Here is a 26439-nt window from a genome sequence, read left to right as displayed (position 1 = left end):
CCGAGAGCGCAGACGCAAAGATGGCGGCTCTCAGTGTGGCTCGAAGAAGCTGCGGTCTGTTAAACGGGTTTAGGACATCTTTTAGGAGTTTGACTCCCGTGAAACATGGCGCAGTCGCTGCCGCAATGCCCCAAACGAGCCTGTACCGGCACTGCCGGTGGTATTCTGTCAGCCACCTGTCCGTTAAGGAGAGGATTGACAAGAAACGGTCGGCGGCGCTGCTCGGGGGAGGTCAACAGAGAATAGACGCACAACACAAAAAGGTAAAATAAGCTAACATAGATTTGATATCCTATGCATGTTAGCCTGCCTTTAAGGAAACATGTGTGCTGCTTTTATGACTTAAAGCGCTGAAACTGGTTGTTGAAGTGGTTGAGTTGCCTGGCCCGAAGGCTCAAAGTCAATGGTTGCTTCTGGGCTAACCCAACTTTCTAACGTTGCTATGGTTAACAGTTACTCAGTGGGTCTTCAGTAACTTTACAATTATCCTAGTTAACAACATCTTGAACTAAGTAGCTTACTTCCCCCTTGTAAGTTCTGCAGCAGTTTAATGTGGACAAATCCTTAATATTCCCACAGTTGTTAATGCATTAGATTCCGGTGCCATAACATTCCAGTGTCCAATGTTATCAAGACAAATTAGATATAAAATACAGTATATTGAGACATATTTCCATATAATGTCTTCAAACACCTATTCCTACTAGAGCCAACTTGTTCTATTTACATAACTAATCTATAGCACTCCTATCATTTATTTTGTGAATATTTGTGTTCCTTTTTTACTTCCTAATTTAGACAATATTGATATATATTGAATCATTGGATTATATAGCTGCTTTGTTATTATTGATACGTTTGCATAAGTTAATATGTATTTAGTTATACAGATATATATCTAGTTCTATACATTTTTTTTAAATTATTCTTATTTTGAATTTAAATTTTGAATTTAAAATTGAGTGATATCGGAGTTACAAGACAAGTAGTGTCACATATAGACAGAAGACAACAAACAAAAACAGTGTGTGTTTGAGGGATTAGACAAGAAGAGAGTAATAAATGACACAATTATAATTAAAATGATATGAGTAACAATATAATAGTCATGTATCCTGGGGGGGGGGGCATGTAAATAGTAGCATGACCTTAAAGAAGTAGAAAGGGGTGGTGGCGGAAATCGGATTGAGGATTATGAATGACATGTATCAATGAATGGGTTCCAGCTACACATTTGGGTGGTGTCATGGTGTGTATTGTCGAAGCATGCTACTGTAGTGCATTCTGGGTAAATGTGGTGTTTGGCGTTCTGTGTTGCAGGGTAAGCTAACAGCCAGGGAGCGAGTGGAGCTTCTGCTGGACCCCGAGTCCTTCGTGGAGTCCGACATGTTCGTGGAGCATCGCTGCTCTGACTTCGGCATGGAGCAGGATAGGAACAAGGTAACAGCTCAAAGAACACAAATCATCAGCGTCGTGTTTTATCCACTGGCGATGAGACGATGCCTCCTCTGGGGTTTAATATACCTATTTGTCTTTATCTCTGTCATAGTTCGCGGGTGACAGCGTGGTGACGGGCCATGGCAGGATCAACGGCAGGCTGGTTTATGTATTCAGTCAGGTACGATGTTTAACTGTACTGCAATTATGCTACAGTGCTGCAAACATATGTAAGCTTTGTTTCACCTGTTTTAATATTCTTTCTGTTTCTCTCAGGACTTCACAGTGTTTGGTGGCAGTCTGTCTGGAGCCCATGCACAGAAGATTTGTAAGGTAAACACAAATTCAGTGTGTGTGAACCAAACACTCAATAAATAGAAATCGGGGACAGTTTCATCCCACAGGCCATAAGAATGTTAAACACCTGAACTTTTGCAACTCGCATATCTATCAATATTCCAATTACTGTATATCGACTATTCTGCACAGTTTCTATTATATTTGATTTATTTACTTGTACTGTGTTGCACTGCTGGAGGCCTCTTCAACATGTCTATACCCTCAGCAAACATTCACTTCATCAAAGCGAATTACTTTATGTCTGTGGGTTTATCTGGGTTTTCTCCGTTTGCTCTCAGACCTTTAATACATCTTTTTTTTTTTTGCTGAACAACGTTTAAATGTTCTGTGCTCAGATAATGGACCAAGCCATGATGGTTGGAGCGCCGGTCATCGGGTTGAACGACTCTGGAGGGGCTCGGATCCAGGAAGGAGTGGAGTCTCTGGCTGGATATGCAGATATCTTCCTGGTATGGTCATTTTGTTAAAGAGCCTTTGCATCAGACTGCTCATTGGCTTAAATCGTGATATCAAAAATCATACTTATAATATTTTATTGATCAGATCAAGTCTGACATTTAACTTGCATCACAGCAGCTCCATGTGTAACATCAACATAGACGGATATCAAGACACAATACATGAACGACAAACATGTAACATAACGGCTCGATCACTGAGAGGAAAGCTGCTCAAAGAGCCTTCAGCGTGCGTCTGATCTGGACTCAGCTCTGTGTTCACTGAGAGGACTGGAGCACAAAGGATGCTTCAGTCTGACTTGATTGATCTCCATTAGATGGTAGCGGTTCATATTCTCTGTTCAGAGCATGCTTTGGGTCCCAGAGGATGTTGTTGGACAGCCTCACGAGGTTATTATGGTATGCTGAGTCATAAAGTCTCTGACCGGGTGGACCAACAATCTTTGGGCACATTGTTAACAAGTGGAGAAGTTTTGATTTTAACACTTGTACCAGGTAGTACTGTAGTACTGCTTCAAGATCTCTGTGTAATGCTGAATGTAATACTTGGTTGAATTTACAAATCACTCAGTATTACATTTGTTAGCAATGTTTCTTTTTATTTAGTCTTAGTCCGGGGTCAAATGTCCTTGTTCCTGTTTTACCAGTTTTCTTAAATCCACACAGCTGGAGGCGAAGGGTTTTCGGGCATGACGAATGAAACATTGAAACAACATTTTTTTTGCTTTTCCAGAGGAATGTGATGGCTTCAGGAGTCGTGCCTCAGATCTCTCTCATCATGGGGCCCTGTGCCGGAGGGGCCGTCTACTCCCCCGCCCTCACAGACTTCACCTTCATGGTTAAGGTAGGCAGCTAAAACACATATCCATTTATATACAAAAATATAACAGTCCATTGATCATCATGTTGTTTAGTGCTATTAAAGCGTCAGCATTCTTCAAAACATTTGAATTTTTTTATTTAAATCTTTATTGTCACATTATACATTGCAATCGTGTAACAAGAGGCCAGCAAGGCAATATAAAATAAAAGGCTCGGGATATGTCTTCATGTTATTCTAGTCTAGTATGTATTAGCTATTGTTCCAGTCAAATGTCTTTGTTTTGAGTCTTGAAGAGTCGATTGTTCCCACTTTCTGTTGAGTTGAATTTCTTGCAATCTCAATTCACAAGTCAGTTTTTTCATCAAAAAGATGTCTTCCACAATTGTTACCCGTTGGTTGTTCGTTGGTGCTGCTTCCTTACCCCAATGCCTAGCGATCGCTTTCTTGCTGGATATAAGCAGGATTTTGATCAAATATCTGTCACTTGCAATCATTTCCTGAGTGAATTTACACATAGAGTAGCATTCTTCTCATTTTAGTTAATTGTGGAAACAAAGGTCACAGTTTAAGATACGATGGCACTTTATTGATCCCAATTTGGGAAATGTTTTCAATCAATCAATCAATGTTTATTTATATATCACAAATGTTACATTTGTCTCAGTGGTCTTCACAGTGTGTACAGAATATCGGTATGACAATACGACACCCTCTGTCCTTAGACCCTCCAGTTTTGTGTTGCAGCAGCATAAAAAAGGCATTTTACAATAAAACAAAACTAGAAATAAACAAGAAAAGAAAATAGATAATTCAATAATGTTGAATTTGACAAGATATTATATAAATATATGACATATGGAATATTAATATTAAATACAATAAATGATGCAGTATCAAAGATTTTCTCCTCACTCTCCCCATTGTGTGTGTGTTTGTGTGTGTGTGTGTGTGTGTAGGACACATCATACCTGTTCATCACTGGACCTGATGTCGTGAAATCTGTCACCAATGAAGACGTGACCCAAGAGGAGCTCGGCGGAGCCAAAACTCACACCACCGTCTCCGGTTAGCTTCTGATGTCTCTGTGTCACAGCATTAAGTCAGCTTTATTGTCAATCTTTCAGTTTGTGTGTACCGGTACAGACTAGGGCTGCACGATTTAGGGAAATAATCTATTGCGATTTTTCTGACAAATATTGCGATTCGATTTGCGATATCTGTTTTTAAGCGACCCGACGGAAGTTTATTGTAAAATGCGGCCATAACTCCGGCTAGGAAGGTCGCATCAACGTGCTCCCGTCTCTAGCACCCCGCAGCCCGAGCTACGAGTGAAATAACTAAACTTACATGAAACTTCCGTTGGGTTGCTTTAAAGTCAAGCTTCAGTTTCAGATTCACCCTGTGATAGAAACACGTGATGGAGCATTACTGACCTGACTCAGATGGTTTCACCAAACCATCTAAAGCTCCATTGGAAGCCATTTGGAAAAGCATTTCAAAGATACTTGGCAGGTGATTGGATCAATCTGTCTATCCCCTTCTATCATGGGCCACTTCTGATTGGTTAACAATGACTGGTACATGTGGAGCACAGCATCTCTGATTGGTGTGGATGACTGACACACAAGAGAGAATTTTTACATCTGCACACATTAAGACCTAAATAACAACACAACAATCAATATATACAAAATAACAGTCACTTCAATATTATGAGAATGTACATTAGTGCAAGATTGTCCATAGCAGCGTAGAAAGTGTCTGCTGCTTATTTCAACCTCGTTCGAAATGTTCAAAGTCTGAACAAAAATGTCATGATGTTTTTAGGAGTGGCTCACCGGGCTTTCGAGGATGACGTTGAAGCGTTGCTCAACATGCGAGAGTTCTTCAACTTCCTGCCGCTCAGCAATCAGGACCCCGCCCCCATCAGGGAGTGCCACGACAGCAGGTAGCCAATCAGCTGACCTTCACTTACAAGAAGAAAGAAAAGAAATAATCATTAATAGGAAATATATGTATTTTTTGTCCATTTCAGCAATCGTCTTGTACATTCGTTGGACACCATCGTCCCGTTCGAGACGACTAAAGCCTACGACATGTTGGACATCATTCATGCAGTACGTGCACACTCTGAAATATGAAACCACATCTCATTCAAATTCCTCTGGTAGTAAAAGCTTCCTTTCTTCTTGGATCTCCTCAGATCGTGGATGAGAGCGACTTCTTTGAGATCATGCCCAACTACGCCAAAAACATCGTGGTGGGATTCGCCCGCATGAACGGACGCACTGTAGGCATTGTGGGTAACCAGCCCAAAGTAGCTTCTGGTAAGTAGAATAATTGAAGGACCAACAATTAGAGGGCTAATAGGATGGGGGGGGGGGGATATCCTTGCTATTCAGTCCTAATGTCCGTCTCCTTCATCAGGCTGTCTGGACATCAACTCCTCGGTGAAGGGAGCGCGCTTTGTACGCTTCTGTGACGCTTTCAATATTCCCATCATCACCTTTGTGGATGTGCCGGGCTTCCTGCCAGGTACTCTTTGGAAATGTACAATGCATGGAGTAATCCAGTAATTGGCCATACATACAGTTTACATCTTCATCTGGTTAGGAATGTATCAAGGATTTTGTCGTGAGTCTCTGCTGCTGTGAATTATACAAGAGAATGCTTGTGTCTGCAAGTCTGAGTCTGCACAGGAGCAGAAAGAGATTTAGCTGCCAGCTCAGAAGAGAGTACTCACAAGATCATTGATAAAGTGAAGGTAAACACACACTACAGTTTGGATAAGGGATAAAGTCAGGGGTCTATCCAGGCTATAAGGTCAACTATACACACGGTTACCTCACATGTGCACAGACATTGTTATTGCATTGAAATAGAGCTACTGTCACATCTTATGCTTATTATGTAATAACTGCTGTGCCGGGGGTCCACAGGAACCGCTCAGGAGTACGGGGGCATCATCCGACACGGAGCCAAGCTGCTGTACGCCTTCGCAGAGGCCACCGTCCCCAAAATCACCATCATCACCAGAAAGGTGCGTGAACAACACGAGAAGAGAAATGCTCGAAGTTACAGGTTTGCTAAAGAAGCATTTGTAGCTCTTTGCCCGAGCCGTGCGGATGAATAAAACTAATCCGCTGACCAAAATGTGGAATAAGAGCGACTATTAAACTTATTTGAAACCTGAGGTTTGAATGCTGAGTGAGCCCTACTGACTTTATTGGAACACTTCCTGCAGGTGCTTAACACTAAAGTATACATTTTACAAGTATTGTAATTAGAGATGTCCCGATCCGATTTTCAAAAGATCGGAATCGGGAGAAAAAAATCTGGGATCGGGATTTAAAAAAAAAAATGTATTACATTTTTTTATTATTTTATTTAATGTAACAAAACAAAAATGACCATGTTCACGTCTTAAAGTCATCCTGAAGACTTAGTTTTGGTTTAAAAGTACACAACATCATGTATGTGTTGCTTCTTTGGGCTTGTTTTCAGACCTGGTTGCTTATTCCTCTGAAATCTGGCAACAGAGTGGGCGCAGTGTCTAATAGTAGCAGCAAGCTAACGAGAGGCTACGTTCAGCTGGTGACTCGGGAGTCGGGACAGAGAAAATGTCAGGAGTTTGGAAGTTTTATAAAATTGAAAGCGAAGGCAGTGTAACAGCCAGATGCAATGTTTGCAAGGCGGAGGTTCCGCGTGGTGGAAAGAACAGAGCTACGTTCAACACGACCAATCTAACACGCCGCCTGAGAAACAAACACCAACAACAACACGGCGAGTACACAGCGGCCACTCAGGTAACGGCACTGAAGCAACCGACACTTTCAGAGACTTTGAAAAGGAAAGAGAAACTGCCCCAGAACAGTGAAAAGGCCAACACAATAACAGCCAAGATAGCTGAATTCATCGCGTTGGATGACCAGCCCTTATCTGTTACCTTTTTTTTCTCTTAATGCATTGCATAAAGATCGGATCGGGAAAAATCGGTATCGGCAGATTGTCAAAATCAAATGATCGGAATCGGATCTGGAGCAAAAAAAATGTGATCGGGACATCCCTAAATGCGATAACTTCAAGGCATGAATGTCACACATTTGTTTGAGAATACAACGGCTCACTTGTTTGCAGCTATTGCAAAATCACACCTGGCAAATTAGGAATGTGTGTGTGTGATGGTCACAGGTTCAAACCCCACTGCAGTCAGCATGTCGTTGTGTCCCTGAGACACTTCACCCCAAATTGCTCCTGTGAGGATTGTCCACAGTATTGAGTATGTAAGTTCCTTTGGATAAAAGCGTCTAACTGTGTGTGTGTGTGTGTGTGTGGCTCTCAGGCTTACGGAGGAGCGTATGACGTGATGAGCTCCAAACACTTGAGAGGAGACATGAACTACGCCTGGCCCACAGCTGAGGTGGCGGTCATGGGCGCCAAGGTACGAACAGTCACTGTTTCCGTTCTTTCTATTGTTCCTTTGTTCGATTTGACCGTGTGCATGATGGTCTCGATCTTTCTCAGGGTGCTGTTCAGATTATCTTCAGAGGAAAGGAGAACCAGGCGGAGGCAGAGGCCGAATACGTGGAGAAGTTCGCCAACCCTTTCCCAGCTGCTGTCAGAGGTAACTTTTACGGCTTTATAGCGATGCAAAATCTCTCACCGTCATCCCTGATTGTGCTTCCACTCCACACACAAGTATAAAGCACCTGGTACTGACCTTGAGCTGAAATGGTTTGTTTCAGGTTTTGTGGATGACATCATCGAACCGGCGACAACTCGCAAGAAGATCTGCAGAGATCTGGAGGTGCTGGCCAGCAAGAAGCAGAAGAACCCCTGGAAGAAACACGCCAACATTCCTCTGTGATCCAACACAAACTGTTTCCACATTAACTCCCTCTGAAGGCGTTTACTGATATCGACTTCACATCCGAATGAACTGCACTCGTTCCCGTGGTTACTACTTGGTTTTCATTCACCACTCCACTGAAGCAGCACTTAAAGATACCTGATTCTGTTAGTGCGTGGTTACATCCCAATAAAATCAGATTATGTTTTGAACTAGGGCAGTATGTCGATATCAGACTAAATATCATTCTACATTTTGGATATTGTAATACGGCATTTTTACGACAAGTTTATGGGGGAAATATTGGTGCTGTCAACAAAATCAGCAGGTGTATCTTTACAACTTGACCCTTGATATGGAAACCCTAACTCATTTCCAGTAGCTGACCAGGAGAAAGGTGGTGGTACACATTCAAGATACTTGTATGTCAGTAGTGACCACATTGGACACTGCTGTTTGTTTGATTTGACCTAAAAGCAGTAGATGATGTGTCTGATGGAAGCTGAACGGACACGAGCAACTAAACTGTCACATGGTCGTAGAGTGGAAATGCAAACATGCTGCAGTCTGTTCATGACATAGTGTTGCTTATGTTCTGTATTTTGTTGTTGAAGTTTGGTGTGAACTGTCGTGTTTTAGACACTCCCTGTGTTTAGGTCATCCCCACAACATGCAACTGTGCCTTTCTTCTCTGGCAGCCTTTGCCATTTGTAAAATAAATCATGGACTCAATATCGTGTTTTTGTTCACTTCAACCAATGCAAGGATTTGTATCTGCAGAAATTACATAAGTATAATATTGTTTTTTGAGGGTATAAGTGAAATTCACAAAGGGCAGAAATGTTAAAAAAACGAATTAGAAGTAAGAGTTTGGGAAATACACTTAAAGGTGGGGTAGGTAATTCACTTCAGAAACACTTTGTTATATTCCATGGAATGCTCTTAAAGGAATGGTATGCTCATGACACTCATTTTTTTTTTTTTATCATCCGATAAAACAGACCAGTCTCTCTTTTTTTTTTTTTAATCCGATGACATTATCAGTGATTTTAAACTGATTATATACCGAAATAACATCAACACTGTGGGCGCCGCCATTTCCCGGACGTGACGTAATCCATGCGTTTGGTTTTCGAAGACACGTTGATCTCCATGTTATTTACTGTAGTTTCTCTCTTCAAATATGCCTCACTGTATCGCGAAATATTGCCATAATTCGGATAGGAACAATCCACGGAATGCTCGGTTCCATCTGTTGCCAAAAGGTAAGCATAAGAAGTACATTCGGAGTCAGTGGCCGGCCCGAACCGAGAGATTTACAGGCTCATGTATGCAGCGAACATTTCACATTTCCGGACGACTACTCTGAGAGTATGATCAAACATAACATGGGATTTAAAGAACAACCATTACTCAATTGAGATGCAGTACCATCGGTCTTTCTGGTGTCATCACCGACCAGGACACCAGTTCGGCCAGTAGAGAAATCGCCCTCTGCAAGTGTGAAGCGACGGAGGAGCAGAAGTAGTGCTCGGAGTAAGAATAAGGTATGTTATAGCGCATTTCCATTGCAGCGGCTAGTCCCGTTTTAACGTCCAGGCCAGGACAGTTTTTGGTGGCCTTTCCATATAGCGTAGTACCGACTAGTGTGTATTTCCCCCCAGTTTTTCCGGCCCCATAAAATCGTGATTCTATGGCCAGGGACAACGAAGCTGAGTATGCTAAACTAGAGAGGGAATCGCTAGCAAGGGTGGTACTACATGCATACATATAGTATCTTATATCATCTTCCCATTATACACACATGCATTTTCAAACATTTGGACTACCTATGTTGCAAATGTATTATCTTTTCAATTTATACACGGCATCTATTGCACGTCTGTCCGTCCTGGGAGAGGGATCCCTCCTCTGTTGCTCTCCCTGAGGTTTCTCCCATGTTCCCTTTAAACTGTGGGTTTTCTTCGGAAGTTTTTCCTTGTACGATGTGGGGGTCTTAGGACAGAGGGTGTCGTATTGTCATACTGATATGTATGGCTGAATTCCCCCATCCAATCTCTTCACATTGGTCAAAACTTGTTCCTCTGCTGACGAGTCCGAACTGAAATACTCCACCATGTTTCCGTGTGTTGACAAAGTGAATGCATGGATGACGTCACGACCATCACGCGACTACTGAAAATGGCAAACATGGCGGCGGCCAGACGGAATATACAGGTCTTGATAAAAAAGAGCTATAAAATCATTATTTACCGGGGAATATCGCTGATTTCTTCAGGGTATGGTTTAAACATAACGTTTCACTAAATACTGAAGTTTTGATTAATTATCTAATGAGTGGACCATTCCTTTAACATCCCGATAGCAATGAATACATGAAATGCTTTGACAATAAATACATAACAACATTTAATCTCCGGAAGCAGTAGTACTGTAAAAAGCACGACCAATCATCTGAGCCGGCTAAAGTAACTGGATGGCCTACCTGCCTGTCAGCCTCCCATCGGGGCACAAACTTATCTCGTGCCCTCATTGGTCATGTGCGCGTTCGTGTGTGTTGGAGGAGGGGCTCTGTTATGGGGGTTATTTAAATTTGAGAGCATACTTTATTGATTTCTTTCCCTCAAACCCTGTCCACGCACTCAAATAGTGCCCCCCAAAACAAAGTTGTACAGTGAAGTACATGTTATGTTATAAAGCCGTGGAGGGCGGGAATTTATAAACCAACGAGTAACCGCCCTTACGGGACGCTGTAATAAGTAAAGCGAACGCACACGCAAGGACACCTGGCCTCCTATTGGTTGAGGGATTTTGATTAGGATTGTTGCACAAAAGTTTCGAGCGCGCACAGAATAAATCTGAGAGCAGAACAAATCTGTAAACAGCAATATATCTGAGTGCAAGCCTACAGTTTGAGCAGAAGCAGAGCAAATCTAAGTGCAAGCAGGCACATTTGAGTGCGAGGACAGGGGTTGAGGGAAAGAAATCAATAAAGTATGCTCTCAAATTTAAATACCACGCTCTTTAATAAATATAGGGAATAACCCCCATACTCTTTAAGGAAGGGGCAGATTTTTTCCGGTTGCGTACTTTCAAATTCTAGCGCACTCGAGCTGGTTTCTCCATTCTTACCTACCCCACCAAGATTTTTTGCAGAGAGATATCTATCTTGATGAAAAGATGTGCTTGTGTCTGTTAATAGATGTTCTCCAGTGAGCGAGAAACAAATCAGGTTAAACAAATCCTTTAATGCTTTCACTGCAAGTAAATCCTTGGAGCTAAAGGAAAAGTGAGGTTTGACAACTTAACATGTTGTATTATACAGTTTATTTGTACAATATTTTTGCCTCGAGGTTCACTTACTTTCCCTGGAGCTTTGGATTGTCTCACAGTCTTCATCAGGAGATCGATTCTGCCAACTTTAGTTCAGACATCATGGATGAGAGGAGCACAGAAAACCCACGGAGAGACTTGAGTTCAAATTGTTTTGTGAAATGCAAATTACTGTATCCAGGCCAGGGTGGGTCAACGTTGGCAAAGTGTTGAACTCTGGGCTGTTGAACAAAAGGCACACTCAAACACTTGTCCATAAATCGAATACAGATTTTATTTTATTAAAAAGAATTTAGGTTCACAGAAAAAAAAACAGGCGTTTCGAGCATTTAAGGGCAACTGATGTCAACTGCACTGCAGGAAAGATCCAATTGTCTCTGATATTTACAGGAGGACTGCCAAGCCAGCCAGGGGGAGAGGTGGATGATTGATTAACCGACGGAGCGTGAACAACGATATGGCTGGAAACATTCAAAACACATTCAAACAAATCTGTCAGAATAACAACAAATCATCTTGGATCAGATAACACTGAGGCAGGCGTAGAAATGTAACCTGCAAAATGAACAAAATGAACAGATAGTCTGCTGTAATACTGAACTGTGAAACGACTACAATCAGACCATACAGCGCTTAAAGAGATCCCATAGCAACACTCTGAGCTTGGTAACCGTTAGATATGAGACACGGGTGTAGGGGAAGGGGCTGGAATATACCGTAAGTATGTAGGCCACAATTTGGCAACAAACAAGATACATATTCGAGAAAAAGCTGTACAAACATCCGACAAAAACAAAGACACACTTGATTTAAAACTTTAGTACTAAAGCTACAGAATTAAAAATATGTTTATTTTCTTTCTTTTTTAAACTTCAAAAACTTATCCGAGATCTGAGAGGGGGGGAGGGGGGGGGGGGTGGCTTCTCCTTCAAACGACAACACTCTCTTTTGCTTTGACGTCAAGCAACTACTCAACCATCACCACCGCAACACACGCACACACACACACACACACACACACACACACACACACACACACACACACACACACACACACACACACACAAACACACACACACGAGGACTCTGATGGCGAACAGAGAGCGGAGAGGGGTCGTTGGGTGGTAATAAGAGCAAAGATATAGAACACTTAGTATTGATATCCTCTCTATGTCAGATTCTACCAGACGGATTCGAAGTGCGACACCAAAATAAGGGGGGGGGGCTGCTCTGAACCAAACAACTGTACATCTGTGTAACAGGGAACCGTAAAAACTGCAAGTGCTCGTCGGCCATCCGAGCTACCGCTAACAAGAGCTAAACCAACAGGCTGGAAAAGGAGGAAGAGGAGGAAGATTGAGAGAGAAGACGAAGCTCTTGAATAATCCGGACTCGGTTCTGGATCCTCCGGCCCGTGAGAACAGAGCCGATCCTCGCTTCACTTTCCAGGTGAGATTCGGCTGACTCCGCGTCCATCAGCAGATCCACCTGACAAACAATGCTTCCATCCCGTCTTACAGAAAGAGAAAAGTGTTTCAACAATGTTGTTTCCTATTCTTAAGAGTTTGATTGGCAGGTTTTCTGGGTGAGACGGCCCAGACCCTCCCTTCTGTTGACTCCTGATGTGGATCCTGAGCTCAGGATCTTTGCCTCTTCCTGGATCAGAACATGGGCATGCTGAAACCCTAAAAACATGGAGAGAGAGAGAGAGAGAGCGACTGTCAGACGATCTTAAATGGAAAAGATCTCAGACTTCCACGGCTGCTTTTCTTTTATACCACTAGGGGGCGCTAGAGTTGAAAAGTTCACTGACAGTATGAAAACTTATTTTAGATGACTGATTAGCACATTGGGCTGAAACTAACAATTGTTTAAACTAATCTTTTCCAAGTCAAACATGTCCATTACAATGTTCCAGTGCCTTAAATTACATCTTTAAATATTCAGACTTTCATTAAAAATACAAACAAACCAAAAGCTCACATTTTATGCCTGGGAGTAATTCATCTTTACATTTTAGCTTGTCGGCTAATCAATTAACGGCCTAATTGTTTGAGCTGTTCTTACTTTCCTGAGTCCAATTGTCAAAGTTGTACTCACCGACTCGTCCTCAATCATCGCTGCAGAGTCAAAGAAGTCTGGTCTTAATTCTGCTCTTTCGCGTCTGTTCCTCGATGGCGGCTGGGTAGGAAGAAAGACACAATAAGACATTGAATTCAAAAGACAATAATGACTACACACAATGCTCCGATCTTTATTTGCCCTAAATTAAAGGCCCTGGGAGAAAGGGTGACACTGACCAGGTCGATCACCATCGTGTCCTCAAACTCCTCGTTCATGTCCTCCAGCTGTCCTCGCGATGACATCATCACGTCCTCGAAGATCGGCTCTGCGTCATCCTCCATCAACCCACGCCTGACGGGAAGCCATTAAGAGAGAAAACACAAAACACACCGTTTACAATCTTTTTATCTCAAGCTCTTTATTCTTTAAAGGTCACCTATTAAGCAAAATCCACTTCTTCATGTCTCTTCTACATCAACATGTGTCCCCTCTTCTTCATGTCTCTTCTACATCAACATGTGTCCCCTCTTCTTCATGTCTCTTCTACATCAACATGTGTCCCCTCTTCTTCATGTCTCTTCTACATCAACATGTGTCCCCTCTTCTTCACGTCTCTTCTACATCAACATGTGTCCCCTCTTCTTCATGTCTCTTCTACATCAACATGTGTCCCCTCTTCTTCATGTCTCTTCTACATCAACATGTGTCCCCTCTTCTCCATGTCTCTTCTACATCAACATGTGTCCCCTCTTCTTCACGTCTCTTCTACATCAACATGTGTCCCCTCTTCTCCATGTCTCTTCTACATCAACATGTGTCCCCTCTTCTCCATGTCTCTTCTACATCAACATGTGTCCCCTCTTCTTCATGTCTCTTCTACATCAACATGTGTCCCCTCTTCTTCATGTCTCTTCTACATCAACATGTGTCCCCTCTTCTCCATGTCTCTTCTACATCAACATGTGTCCCCTCTTCTTCACGTCTCTTCTACATCAACATGTGTCCCCTCTTCTCCATGTCTCTTCTACATCAACATGTGTCCCCTCTTCTCCATGTCTCTTCTACATCAACATGTGTCCCCTCTTCTTCATGTCTCTTCTACATCAACATGTGTGGGGAGGGGCTCCTTATTTTCATCTAAAGTAACGGACAGAGAATCAGCACTTTGGAAACAGGGCTGAAACAGAGGGGATTATGGGTAATGCTGGAATGATTTGTTTGGTGTTTGGAGCCGAACACTTCAGAGACATGTTCTGTATATATCTGAGAGCTGTGATATATTGATGAGAAACAGTATAATAGGGGACCTTTAAAGAAGAACTAGTAATGGAGGCATCAAACGTCATCAGTTTTCTAGCCGGTTCGATTCTTACACAGTCTGCCGGACGCCCTGGTTGCTGCGCGCCTTGATGTAGTTCATGCCCGTCCGGTCCTTCCGGTTCACCTCCTCCATCTTCTGCTGGCCGAGCCACGACATCTGCATCTGAGGACTGGAGACAACACCGGGTCAACATACTGTACCTTCAAAAGACTTCGATGAACTTGGTACAACAAGGAGGCGGAGCTACATCAGTGACGAACAGGTTTACACAGTCCGGTGTTTTGTAAGTGGGTGGATGAGAAAACGGTAAATCATGAATTTTGTTTGATTTAAAGAATCTTTTTTTTGTAATGTGTCTTTCAGTACTTACAAAAGTGCTATATAATATGTATGTATAAATGTAGTTATGGTGTATAATTCCAGACTACTATTTATGCTTATTGGTAAATAAGTGTATGTATGATAGAAGTGAAAATAAAACCGAAAACTTGGTTCCAATTTCTATGAGTTTTCAAAACTTTTTGGATTTGATGTTTTTCAAGCAACGTTCCAGGCTTAAAAACAGCTATTTCCAGGACGTTTCCAGTTGTTTTAAGACCGTAGGAACCCTGACTTTGATGTGAAAGCGTACTTACATATATATATATATATGTGTGTTTTCACTCACTTGTGGACGAAGTCGTTCTCCGAGCCGGGTTCTGAGTCCGGGTCGGGCAGGTGTTCTGCGGGTCTGTTCTCTCTGAGCACGGTGGAGGTGAGCTGAGGCGTCTGCAGCGCCCCCGGTGTCGGCAGGGTGTCGTTACGCAGCAGCCACGAGCTGTCAACACTACTCTCTTCTGAAAAATGTACGCAAACACAGAGAGCTCATAAACACAACAGCAGATAACCATGAACACGTCTCATTTCCCAAAACAGATTAAACACGGTATAATGAACTAGAAAATACAGTGACTGAAACCTGGGTGCGCGTCCAGATGCTAACATTACCCCCGCTTTGTAAGAAGGTCCAACAAAGAATATCCATTAATTTTCGCTCACTTTTAGCTGACTATTTTAACTGTTTATCTATTACATTTTTGGATTCTTGAACCACATTCCTGCATCGTTCCTGAACATCTTTAGATTACCACTGGATTTAGTTAACGACCGACAGGTGTGTTCAAAGATCAAAGCGTTTCCACGGCAACGCCCGGCCAGTGAACGAGAGCCACCCTGACAGAGAATGTATTGACAATATTGTGCAACGGCTAGCTAGGCGAATGTCTTATAAAAGACATAGCAACCCAATCATTCCGCTCGTTTTGTGTGTTTCGTGTCAACGCTGCCGGACGAGTAGCGTGACGACATTTGTGGCGGAAGAAGAATAAGATGAGATAAGTACGTCGAATACTAGACTGTGTGTGGCTTCGCCAGTTACAACAAATCTGTGTGCGTGTGTCTCCTCACCCTCGATGCGCTTCTTGTGCACCACCGGCCGGGCCTTCTTGCTGCGCACGGAGGCGGCCTTGCTGCTGGAGCCCGATGTGACGGACATGAGGTCCTCGTCCCCCCCCGTCAGCAGGCTGTTCCTGTAGGAGATCAGCGGCAGCCACACGTCCTCTCGGCGCTCCGACATCGCGTCCAACATGAACTTCTCCAGGTACGAGTGGCTGAGGAGCATTTCAGCACGATTCATTTAATTTGAAATGTAGTTATCAGGGTTCATACACTTTTTCACCAATGATTGTCAATGACTTCTCCATGACCTTTACCTACTTTTCCATGACCAAAAAATTACTCTTTCTCAGCGGTGCCACTGAAAATGGTTTATTTTAACATGGAACATAAGGTCTGAAACATGTTGTGCCTCGAAAACAAATCAAATAGTAGGCTTTCTACACGCTAAAGCAACTAAAATCTCTCACCAGCAAAATACCTCGACAGTTAAATCATTACTATACGATACAGTATTATCATTATAGTATTACTATTTTGGCGATTAGCTAAAATATAAATTATATCTGATCCAACTTTAGTTACATTTCCATGACTTTTCCAAAATATTGTTTTCCATAACTTTCCCAGGGCCTGGAAAATGCATTTTGAATTTCCATGACGTTTCCAGGTTTGAAATGACCGTACGAACCCTGAGTTATGGACGTGTTCAGTGACTTATTGAGGTTTGCCTGTAACAGAACGATGAAAGGGAGTACTTACACCGTCTTTTTGTCTTGGCGGATGAGTTTAGAGGAGAATTCACTGAGAACCTCCAGGAAGGCCAGGTTGAGGGGAGGAAACTCGTTTCCTCGAGGATTCGGGTACTTAAATGCAAACTCTATTCCATCCCTGATACAAGAGAGAGGAAGAGGTAGAAAGTGGAGACAGAACAATTCATTAGGAGGGGGAAAGACAAAGAAGCAAAGTAAAAAAGAAATGGAAGGCAAAAGAAAAACGAGCGTCTGACACCAAAAGATATTTTTAAATTGCTGGCACTATTTTAATTGTTTTTTTTATTATCGTCTTATATAAATATGTCTTATATACATATTTATGTTGCATTTGAGCCGAGATCTGAATTGCACAACTACACTGTTCCTGTGTATGACAAATAAAACCTTTGAACATTTGAAGAAAGCTCGACTTCAGACTTTTCCAAGGCTGGAATAAAATATGTTTTTTCCCTCAGGATAGAAGAATCTCAGGCCACTCCCTCACAGCGTCCTGTTTGTAATGGAGGCTATAATACCGAACAGATGCAGACATTTCGATTCATTCTCAATGAACTCCAGATTATTTATTTGTTTACACCTGTGAAAAGGTTATAACATATTTTGCTAATTTATTCTGACTTGAGTTGCGTTTAAGAATCGTGATAGGAATTAGTTTCTTCACAAAGTTGTGTCGAAATAAAAATATGGTAATTTGTAAATTCTTATAAGACATTTTTACATAGATTTGAATCAGCATCACTAAATTGCAGCCGAGTCATCTGTATACTTTAATTTATGTAAAGCTGAGAGGATTTCAACTTCCATGACTGAACATCAGAGGTGGGAAGTAGTAGAGTACAAATACTTTTTGTTACTGTACTTAAGTACATTTGTCTGGTATCAGTACTTTACTCCACTACTTATTTTTCTGACGACTTTTCACTTTGACTTCTTACATTTTGAACACAAACACCTGTACTTTCTACTTCTCTCATGTTGAACTCAAATACCTGTACTTTCTACTTCTCTCATGTTGAACTCAAATACCTGTACTTTCTACTTCTCTCATGTTGAACTCAAATACCTGTACTTTCTACTTCTTACATGTTGAACTCAAATACCTGTACTTTCTACTTCTTACATGTTGAACTCAAACACCTGTACTTTCTACTTCTCTCATGTTGAACTCAAATACCTGTACTTTCTACTTCTCTCATGTTGAACTCAAATACCTGTACTTTCTACTTCTCTCATGTTGAACTCAAATACCTGTACTTTCTACTTCTCTCATGTTGAACTCAAATACCTGTACTTTCTACTTCTTACATGTTGAACTCAAATACCTGTACTTTCTACTTCTCACATGTTGAACACAAATACCTGTACTTTCTACTTCTTACATGTTGAACTCAAATACCTGTACTTTCTACTTCTTACATGTTGAACCCAAATACCTGTACTTTCTACTTCTCTCATGTTGAACTCAAATACCTGTACTTTCTACTTCTTACATGTTGAACTCAAATACCTTACCTGTACTTTCTACTTCTTACATGTTGAACTCAAATACCTGTACTTTCTACTTCTTACATGTTGAACTCAAATACCTGTACTTTCTACTTCTTACATGTTGAACTCAAATACCTGTACTTTCTACTTCTTACATGTTGAACTCAAATACCTGTACTTTCTACTTCTTACATGTTGAACCCAAATACCTGTACTTTCTACTTCTTACATGTTGAACTCAAATACCTGTACTTTCTACTTCTTACATGTTGAACCCAAATACCTGTACTTTCTACTTCTCTCATGTTGAACACAAATACCTGTACTTTCTACTTCTCTCATTTCCCAAACAGCTGGTTCCTTTAGTCTGAATGTGTGTTTGGTGCGTGATCATTATTCTTTAGAGTCATTGCGTGCCTATTGGTTGGAACACGATCCGTGTATCCATCACTTCCTGGTCTTCTCTAAAGAAGAGGGACCAATGGAAACGTTGTCATGTTGCCGTTGTTCAGCATGGAAACATTCATTATCTAACAATGACATTATTGTTCTATTGATATAAAGGGAGGTCAGGTACTCTTTAAAGCAGCTGCTAGTTATGGGTACTTTTTACTGAAGTACATTTCAAAGCCTTCTTTACTTTTACTTGAGTAAAGAAGTTTAGTCAGTACTTCTACTTTCACCAGAGTATTTTTAAACACGAGTATCTGTACTTCTACTTGATGTGTGTGCTTTTGCCATCTCTGCTGAACATACTGTTTCTCTAATCTCATGCACGTTCTTTCCGTCTGATAAACGCTGTGAGTCCAAACGCAGCCTCAGGTCTTACTTGTGCAGCGTGGCCACCGCCTCTCTGGTCTTGATCTGGTCGAGGCCGAAGGTGAGGGCGAAGCGGCGGGCCAGCTCCTTGATCCCGCTGACGTGAGAGGAGGTGCGGTCCAGAGTGGGGCCCTGGTCCTGAAGCAGCTCGTTGAACAGCTGGAACACACAAGACGACAGTGTTTGTGGGTTTGCACTGATGAAAGCTCGCATCACTTAAACATCTCCTATCATGTATTTTAAGTTATATATTATCGGTGTCAGATATATACAAATATATAAAAAACATGTCTATGAACAGATCATGCATTTTAGACATCCCTCATACCCCTCTATTTCAGCCCTGTTAGAAAAGTGCTGATTCTGGGTCCTTAGCGGAAGAGGGGGAGCTTGTGCCTGCTCAGAATTACCCAGCAGATTCCGCTAAATGCGTGATGAAACGCCATCATGTTCCAAACCACATCAAGGATGATTTCTGAAGCAGTCTGGAGCTCAAAGGCTTTCTCTCTCAGGTTTACCACAAGGTGAGTTCTTTTTTTATTTCCTGCTTCTTCACACATACTCTCTCCAGTACAGGTTAGCTCTGAGTGTTAGCGATGCTAATGTAAACAAAGACCATATTACGTCCAAAACAGTCGGGCATTGTTTCTGATAGCAAAGTTTCTGATTGGCCCGTGGGTCCGCATTTCAGATATTACGTCATATCGGACGCAAATCTGGATCAGCTCCGTCGTACCCCCGTTTTTAGAGATTTGGGTACGGAGGAAAAGAGAGTTTTTTTTTCCAACACACCGGGGACACATGTATGTATAAAGGACAGGAGTGCATTTCGCATGATAGGAGACCTTTAAAGAATGCGATATGTTGTCATGTGATGTTGTTGAAGCCTCACCTGCTGCAGACTGAGGATGAGCGTCTTGGCGCACTGAATCTTGTCCGTCTGTCTTGTTTTACTCAGAGTCTCCTTGATGATGTCGCCGTAATCATTATAATACTGAAGCAGAGGGAAAGAAACATGCGGTTAGCAACAAGCAAGGGGACAGTTTAGTGCATTTATTATGATGTCCTTTACAGGTTTACATCAACCGGAAATGATGTGCAGCGAATTTAAGGTTGATTTGTTGTTTTCCTTGATTTTCTTATTTATTTCCATTGAGTAAAAACTCCTTTATTTTGTCATTATTGCATTAATTAATTTCTGTGCTTTTATCTCGCTGCAAACCAACACATTTTTACAAAGATAAATCCGAGAGCAGTCATATTTTTCACATTTAACCCTTGTGTTGTGTTCGGGTCTCCCGTTCCAAGTTAAAATGATATAATAACTACGCTCTAGTCTTTTGTATCCGAACGAGGCTTCATGATGTCCTCCACAACAGATATATAAACACTACAAAACTGATTTTGACTATGTTTGCCAAGTCTGAAGGTCTCTAAAAAAAAGTGTAGAATTTGGTGTTGGGGTCTGGGGAGAGCCAGCAGAATTGTTGTGGGTGACTCGAGGTCAAATTTGGACCAATCAAGATTCATCTTTGACTTTAGACGCCCCTCCCCCGCCCCCTTCATCAACTGTAACAATAATTGTTCGCAACATGCACCTGGTCTCCCCTCCCTCTGCCCCCCCTCCCCCCACGGGAACTCCACCTTTCTCAAAGAATACACACTAACACTTGAACCTGAACACACACATGCACGTGTGCAATATGTGGCGTCATGTGTTTTGGGGCCATAAAATAAAATAACAGGATTGTTCGCGTCGCTGGATTAGTGATGCCTGTGAGGAGTCAGACTCCTTAGCAATTTATCAAGTTGTCGTGCCAACAACCTATCGTTCTCAGGTGATATCCTTGGCTCATGATCATCCATGGTCAGGTCACATGGGGGTAACAAAAACATATCAAAGAGTTTTAAAACACTTCTTTTGGCCAGGACTTAAGTCTGATGTAGTTCTTTATTGTCGAACATGTCATGTGTGCCAAGTTGTTGGTAAACCGAATCAGGTGATTCACCCTGCTCCTCTCATTCCTATTCCGGTAATGGGAGAGCCATTTGAAAGGGTGATTGTGGATTGTGTGGGACCCTTGCCTAAAACTGGAAACCAGTTTCTCTTAACTGTCATGTGTGCTTCCACTAGGTTTCCAGAAGCCATCCCACTACGGAAAATTACTGCCCCGGTCATCACCAAGGCACTTCTGAAGTTTTTCTCCATGTTTGGTCTACCAAAGGTAGTTAGTTAGTGAGGGTTTTTGTTTGAGTTTGGTTTCAAAGGATAGTTGTAGAGATAGGCCTGGTTTTGTTATGCTTGTTTCTTTTGTTTGGCACAATCCTTTGACTCCTCCTCCTCCTCACAGAGTGTTTCTGTTTAATTGTATTATATGATAGGTTACAAGGAATAAACCTTTTGTCAACCTTTACTCTGACTCTCTCATAATTATTGGTTGTACGTTATTGTCTCCAGGTCCCCCTAGACCTTAGTGGGGGACGTAACAAATGCATTATAAGTTAGTCATGATGTAGTTAAAACAATGTTGGATGATAGTAATTTTTTTTGTGTGTTTTGGACTGAGATAAATCATGGGTCAAAATTGACCCGCGAACACCATGAACGGGAACAGCTTTGGAACACAACACAAGGGTTAAGGACCCCAAAATGTTACACTATTTTATAATGATATCATGTTAGGACAGGGGTCATCTTTAAGCCCTCTGCTCTGGCTCCCTTGAGCTTAGACAAAAATAAGAAGGAAATAAAATAAAAGTATTTGTAGGACTATTTATATTTTGTTGCACGGTTGAAAATGTTTCGTATCTTGTATTTTGAGGTGATACTGTGACACATAAATAAAAAACAAAACGGTTTTAATTAGGTCAACTCAAATATGCGTCACATCCTGCTACGGTCCCGCGCCAGTGCCTGACCCCCGGCTCGATGAGCGAACTCTGGATAAATCAAAGAAAAGAAAAGTATGGGAGGAACAGAGGGTTTCATTCTGCGTGGTTAGAGTTATCTGCTTTCACAGCAAACGATGCGAGTTGTCAAAGGTGCTGCAGCCTTTACGTATCGAGGGAAGAAGAGGAAGAGGAAGACAGCTGACGATCTTCAGTCATAATTCAGTCAGTTAAAGGTGGGGTATGTCATAGTGGAGAAACCAGCTCGAGTGCGCTAGAATTTGAAAGTACGCAGCTGAAATAAATCTTCCCCTTCCTTCAGACTTCCTCACAGAGCCCCTCCTCCAACACACGAACGCGCACATGACCAATGCGGGCACGAGATAAGTCTGTGCCCCGATTGAAGGCTGACAGGCAGGTAGGCCGTCCAGTTACTTTAGCCGGGCCGGCTCAGATGATTGGTCGTGCTTTTTACAGCGCCGCAGCTTCCACAGATGACATTTTTTAATGTATTTTTTGTCAAAGCACTTCAGATATTCATTGCTATCGGGATGTTAAGAGAATCCATGGAATATAACAAGAAGTGTTTCTGAAATAAATTACAGACCCCACCTTTAACTCTTTTTAGGGTGCAGCGATATGTTTTATTTATTTCAAATATGTTTTGCGGCTCCAGACAAAAGGAAGTGTTGGAAAAGGGTGCAAAATGGCTCTTTTGGTCAAAAGGTTGCAGACCCCCGTGTTAGGACATCAAAGATTTGCTCAGGGACAATGCGGCAAAATCAGTTTCTTGACTCGAGAATAAAAATCTTTCACTGTCTTTTAACATTTATAATCTTATCCTAAACTCATAATCTGCCGACTTCCAACTTGTATCGGTTTCATATTGCAATTTATTTTAATTGTATATTGATTATTTCAGTGTTTATGTAAGGTACCTTCATGTAGTGTTTGAAGATGTCGGCCGCAGCGGGCATGTCTACGATGTCGAAAATGATGAGTTTGCAGAAAGCTGCGAGCAGATTTCTCCTTTTGTGGAGAGCTTCGATCTTATTGGCCTCGTCCTCCTCGTCTCCCTCTGCAGTTGGGAGGAAGTTAGAAGTGAAGAGGAGAAGAAGGAGCGGGAGGAAGAGAAAAGGTGAGTTGATCTTTAAAAAGATCTCCTATTATACTGTTTTTCATCGTTATGTCACAGCTCTCAGATATATACAGAACATGCCTCTGAAGTGTTTGGCTCCAAACACCAAATAGATCATTGCAGCATTACCCATAATCCCCTCTGTTTCAGCCCTGTTTCCAAAGTGCTGATTCTCTGTCTGTTACTTTAGATGAAAATAAGGAGCCCCTCCCCACGCCCCTCTGAGAGACATTTGGTTACAAAGAACTCAATGGTGCTCTAGAGGAGATTCAGGTGATCAACATGTTGATGTAGAAGAGACATGAAGAAGAGGGGACACATGTTGATGTAGAAGAGACATGGAGAAGAGGGGACACATGTTGATGTAGAAGAGACATGAAGAAGAGGGGACACATGTTGATGAAGAAGAGACATGAAGAAGAGGGGACACGTGTTGATGTAGAAGAGACATGGAGAAGAGGGGACACATGTTGATGTAGAAGAGAAATGAAGAAGAGGGGACACATGTTGATGTAGAAGAGACATGGAGAAGAGGGGACACATGTTGATGTAGAAGAGACATGAAGAAGAGGGGACACATGTTGATGTAGAAGAGACATGGAGAAGAGGGGACACATGTTGATGTAGAAGAGACATGAAGAAGAGGGGACACATGTTGATGTAGAAGAGACATGGAGAAGAGGGGACACATGTTGATGTAGAAGAGACATGAAGAAGAGGGGACACATGTTGATGAAGAAGAGACATGAAGAAGAGGGGACACGTGTTGATGTAGAAGAGACATGGAGAAGAGGGGACACATGTTGATGTAGAAGAGAAATGAAGAAGAGGGGACACATGTTGATGTAGAAGAGACATGAAGAAGAGGGGACACATGTTGATGTGGAAGAGATATGAAGAAGAGGGGACACATGTTGATGTAGAGGAGACATGAAGAAGAGGGGACACATGTTGATGTAGAAGAGACATGAAGAAGAGGGGACACATGTTGATGTAGAAGAGACATGAAGAAGAGGGGACACATGTTGATGTAGAAGAGACATGGAGAAGAGGGGACACATGTTGATGTAGAAGAGACATGAAGAAGAGGGGACACGTGTTGATGAAGAAGAGACATGAAGAAGAGGGGACACGTGTTGATGTAGAAGAGACATGGAGAAGAGGGGACACATGTTGATGTAGAAGAGACATGAAGAAGAGGGGACACGTGTTGATGAAGAAGAGACATGAAGAAGAGGGGACACGTGTTGATGTAGAAGAGACATGGAGAAGAGGGGACACATGTTGATGTAGAAGAGACATGAAGAAGAGGGGACACATGTTGATGTAGAAGAGACATGAAGAAGAGGGGACACATGTTGATGTAGAAGAGACATGAAGAAGAGGGGACACGTGTTGATGTAGAAGAGACATGGAGAAGAGGGGACACATGTTGATGTAGAAGAGATATGGAGAAGAGGGGACACATGTTGATGTAGAAGAGACATGAAGAAGAGGGGACACGTGTTGATGAGAAGAGACATGAAGAAGAGGGGACACGTGTTGATGTAGAAGAGACATGGAGAAGAGGGGACACATGTTGATGTAGAAGAGACATGAAGAAGAGGGGACACATGTTGATGTAGAAGAGACATGAAGAAGAGGGGACACATGTTGATGTAGAAGAGACATGAAGAAGAGGGGACACATGTTGATGTAGAAGAGACATGAAGAAGAGGGGACACATGTTGATGTAGAAGAGACATGAAGAAGAGGGGACACATGTTGATGTAGAAGAGAAATGAAGAAGAGGGGACACATGTTGATGTAGAAGAGACATGAAGAAGAGGGGACACATGTTGATGAAGAAGAGACATGAAGAAGAGGGGACACGTGTTGATGTAGAAGAGACATGAGAAGAGGGGACACATGTTGATGTAGAAGAGAAATGAAGAAGAGGGGACACATGTTGATGTAGAAGAGACATGAAGAAGAGGGGACACATGTTGATGTAGAGGAGACATGAAGAAGAGGGGACACATGTTGATGTAGAAGAGACATGAAGAAGAGGGGACACATGTTGAAGAGACATGAAGAGGGGACACATGTAGAAGAGACATGAAGAAGAGGGGACACATGTTGATGTAGAAGAGACATGGAGAAGAGGGGACACATGTTGATGTAGAAGAGACATGAAGAAGAGGGGACACGTGTTGATGTAGAAGAGACATGAAGAAGAGGGGACACATGTTGATGTAGAAGAGACATGGAGAAGAGGGGACACATGTTGATGTAGAAGAGACATGAAGAAGAGGGGACACATGTTGATGAAGAAGAGACATGAAGAAGAGGGGACACATGTTGATGTAGAAGAGACATGGAGAAGAGGGGACACATGTTGATGTAGAAGAGACACGGAGAAGAGGGGACACATGTTGATGTAGAAGAGACATGAAGAAGAGGGGACACATGTTGATGTAGAAGAGACATGAAGAAGAGGGGACACATGTTGATGTAGAAGAGACACTGAGAAGAGGGGACACATGTTGATGTAGAAGAGACATGAAGAAGAGGGGACACATGTTGATGTAGAAGAGACATGAAGAAGAGGGGACACATGTTGATGTAGAAGAGACATGAGAAGAGGGGACACATGTTGATGTAGAAGAGACATGAAGAAGAGGGGACACATGTTGATGTAAGAAGAGACATGAAGAAGAGGGGACACATGTTGATGTAGAAGAGACATGAAGAAGAGGGGACACATGTTGATGTAGAAGAGACATGAAGAAGAGGGGGACACATGTTGATGTAGAAGAGACATGAAGAAGAGGGGACACATGTTGATGTAGAAGAGACATGAAGAAGAGGGGACACATGTTATGTAGAAGAGACATGAAGAAGAGGGGACACATGTTGATGTAGAAGAGACATGAAGAAGAGGGGACACATGTTGATGTAGAAGAGACATGGAGAAGAGGGGACACATGTTGATGGTAGAAGAGACATGAAGAAGAGGGGACCACATGTTGATGTAAGAAGAGACATGAAGAAGAGGGACACATGTTGATGTAGAAGAGACATGGAGAAGAGGGGACACATGTTGATGTAGAAGAGACATGAAGAAGAGGGGACACATGTTGATGTAGAAGAGACATGAAGAAGAGGGGACACATGTTGATGTAGAAGAGACATGAAGAAGAGGGGACACATGTTGATGTAGAAGAGACATGAAGAAGAGGGGACACAGTGTTGATGTAGAAGAGACATT

The 26439-nt window shown here is 42.2% G+C and overlaps 2 protein-coding genes across 3 annotated transcripts in view; one reads left to right on the top strand and one right to left on the bottom strand.

Moving 5' to 3' along the window:
- pccb (propionyl-CoA carboxylase subunit beta) lies at nucleotides 1-8659 on the top strand. Its single transcript, XM_034111175.1, has 15 exons — nucleotides 1-263; nucleotides 1321-1440; nucleotides 1550-1618; nucleotides 1714-1770; nucleotides 2133-2246; nucleotides 2989-3099; nucleotides 4035-4143; nucleotides 4906-5026; nucleotides 5114-5195; nucleotides 5282-5405; nucleotides 5506-5613; nucleotides 6018-6118; nucleotides 7421-7519; nucleotides 7603-7702; nucleotides 7824-8659. Exons 1-15 carry the CDS (start codon nucleotides 21-23, stop codon nucleotides 7943-7945), a joined length of 1680 nt encoding a protein of 559 aa, XP_033967066.1. The 5' UTR covers nucleotides 1-20; the 3' UTR covers nucleotides 7946-8659.
- Nucleotides 8660-11520: 2861 nt separating this feature from the next.
- The window catches only part of stag1a (STAG1 cohesin complex component a), a 94641-nt gene continuing 79722 nt past the window's right edge, over nucleotides 11521-26439 (bottom strand). For both annotated transcript variants that reach the window (XM_071201680.1, XM_034111173.1), the window contains 10 exons: nucleotides 22990-23129; nucleotides 20055-20156; nucleotides 19173-19321; nucleotides 16842-16970; nucleotides 16092-16294; nucleotides 15313-15481; nucleotides 14698-14814; nucleotides 13561-13675; nucleotides 13361-13441; nucleotides 11521-12945 (listed from right to left, as the gene is read on the bottom strand). In XM_071201680.1, the coding sequence (XP_071057781.1) occupies nucleotides 12922-12945; nucleotides 13361-13441; nucleotides 13561-13675; nucleotides 14698-14814; nucleotides 15313-15481; nucleotides 16092-16294; nucleotides 16842-16970; nucleotides 19173-19321; nucleotides 20055-20156; nucleotides 22990-23129 (1229 nt within the window). In that variant the 3' untranslated portion in view covers nucleotides 11521-12921. The remainder of the gene's footprint in view (nucleotides 12946-13360; nucleotides 13442-13560; nucleotides 13676-14697; nucleotides 14815-15312; nucleotides 15482-16091; nucleotides 16295-16841; nucleotides 16971-19172; nucleotides 19322-20054; nucleotides 20157-22989; nucleotides 23130-26439) is intronic.

The sequence above is a fragment of the Pseudochaenichthys georgianus genome, chromosome 22 (assembly GCF_902827115.2).
Source record: "Pseudochaenichthys georgianus chromosome 22, fPseGeo1.2, whole genome shotgun sequence".
Taxonomy (NCBI): Eukaryota; Metazoa; Chordata; class Actinopteri; order Perciformes; family Channichthyidae; genus Pseudochaenichthys; species Pseudochaenichthys georgianus.
The sequence above is the reverse complement of the archived record's forward strand: the minus strand, read 5'-3'. Positions and strand labels throughout refer to the sequence as shown.

What these genes read in the sequence shown, in the direction of transcription:
- pccb (XM_034111175.1), top strand. Translation starts at nt 21, where the DNA reads ATGGCGGCTCTCAGTGTGGCTCGAAGAAGCTGCGGTCTGTTAAACGGG. An exon ending in TGGAGCAGGATAGGAACAAG is followed by an intron (nt 1,441 to 1,549) that starts GTAACAGCTCAA and finishes TCTCTGTCATAG; the next exon opens with TTCGCGGGTGACAGCGTGGT. An exon ending in GATATGCAGATATCTTCCTG is followed by an intron (nt 2,247 to 2,988) that starts GTATGGTCATTT and finishes TTGCTTTTCCAG; the next exon opens with AGGAATGTGATGGCTTCAGG.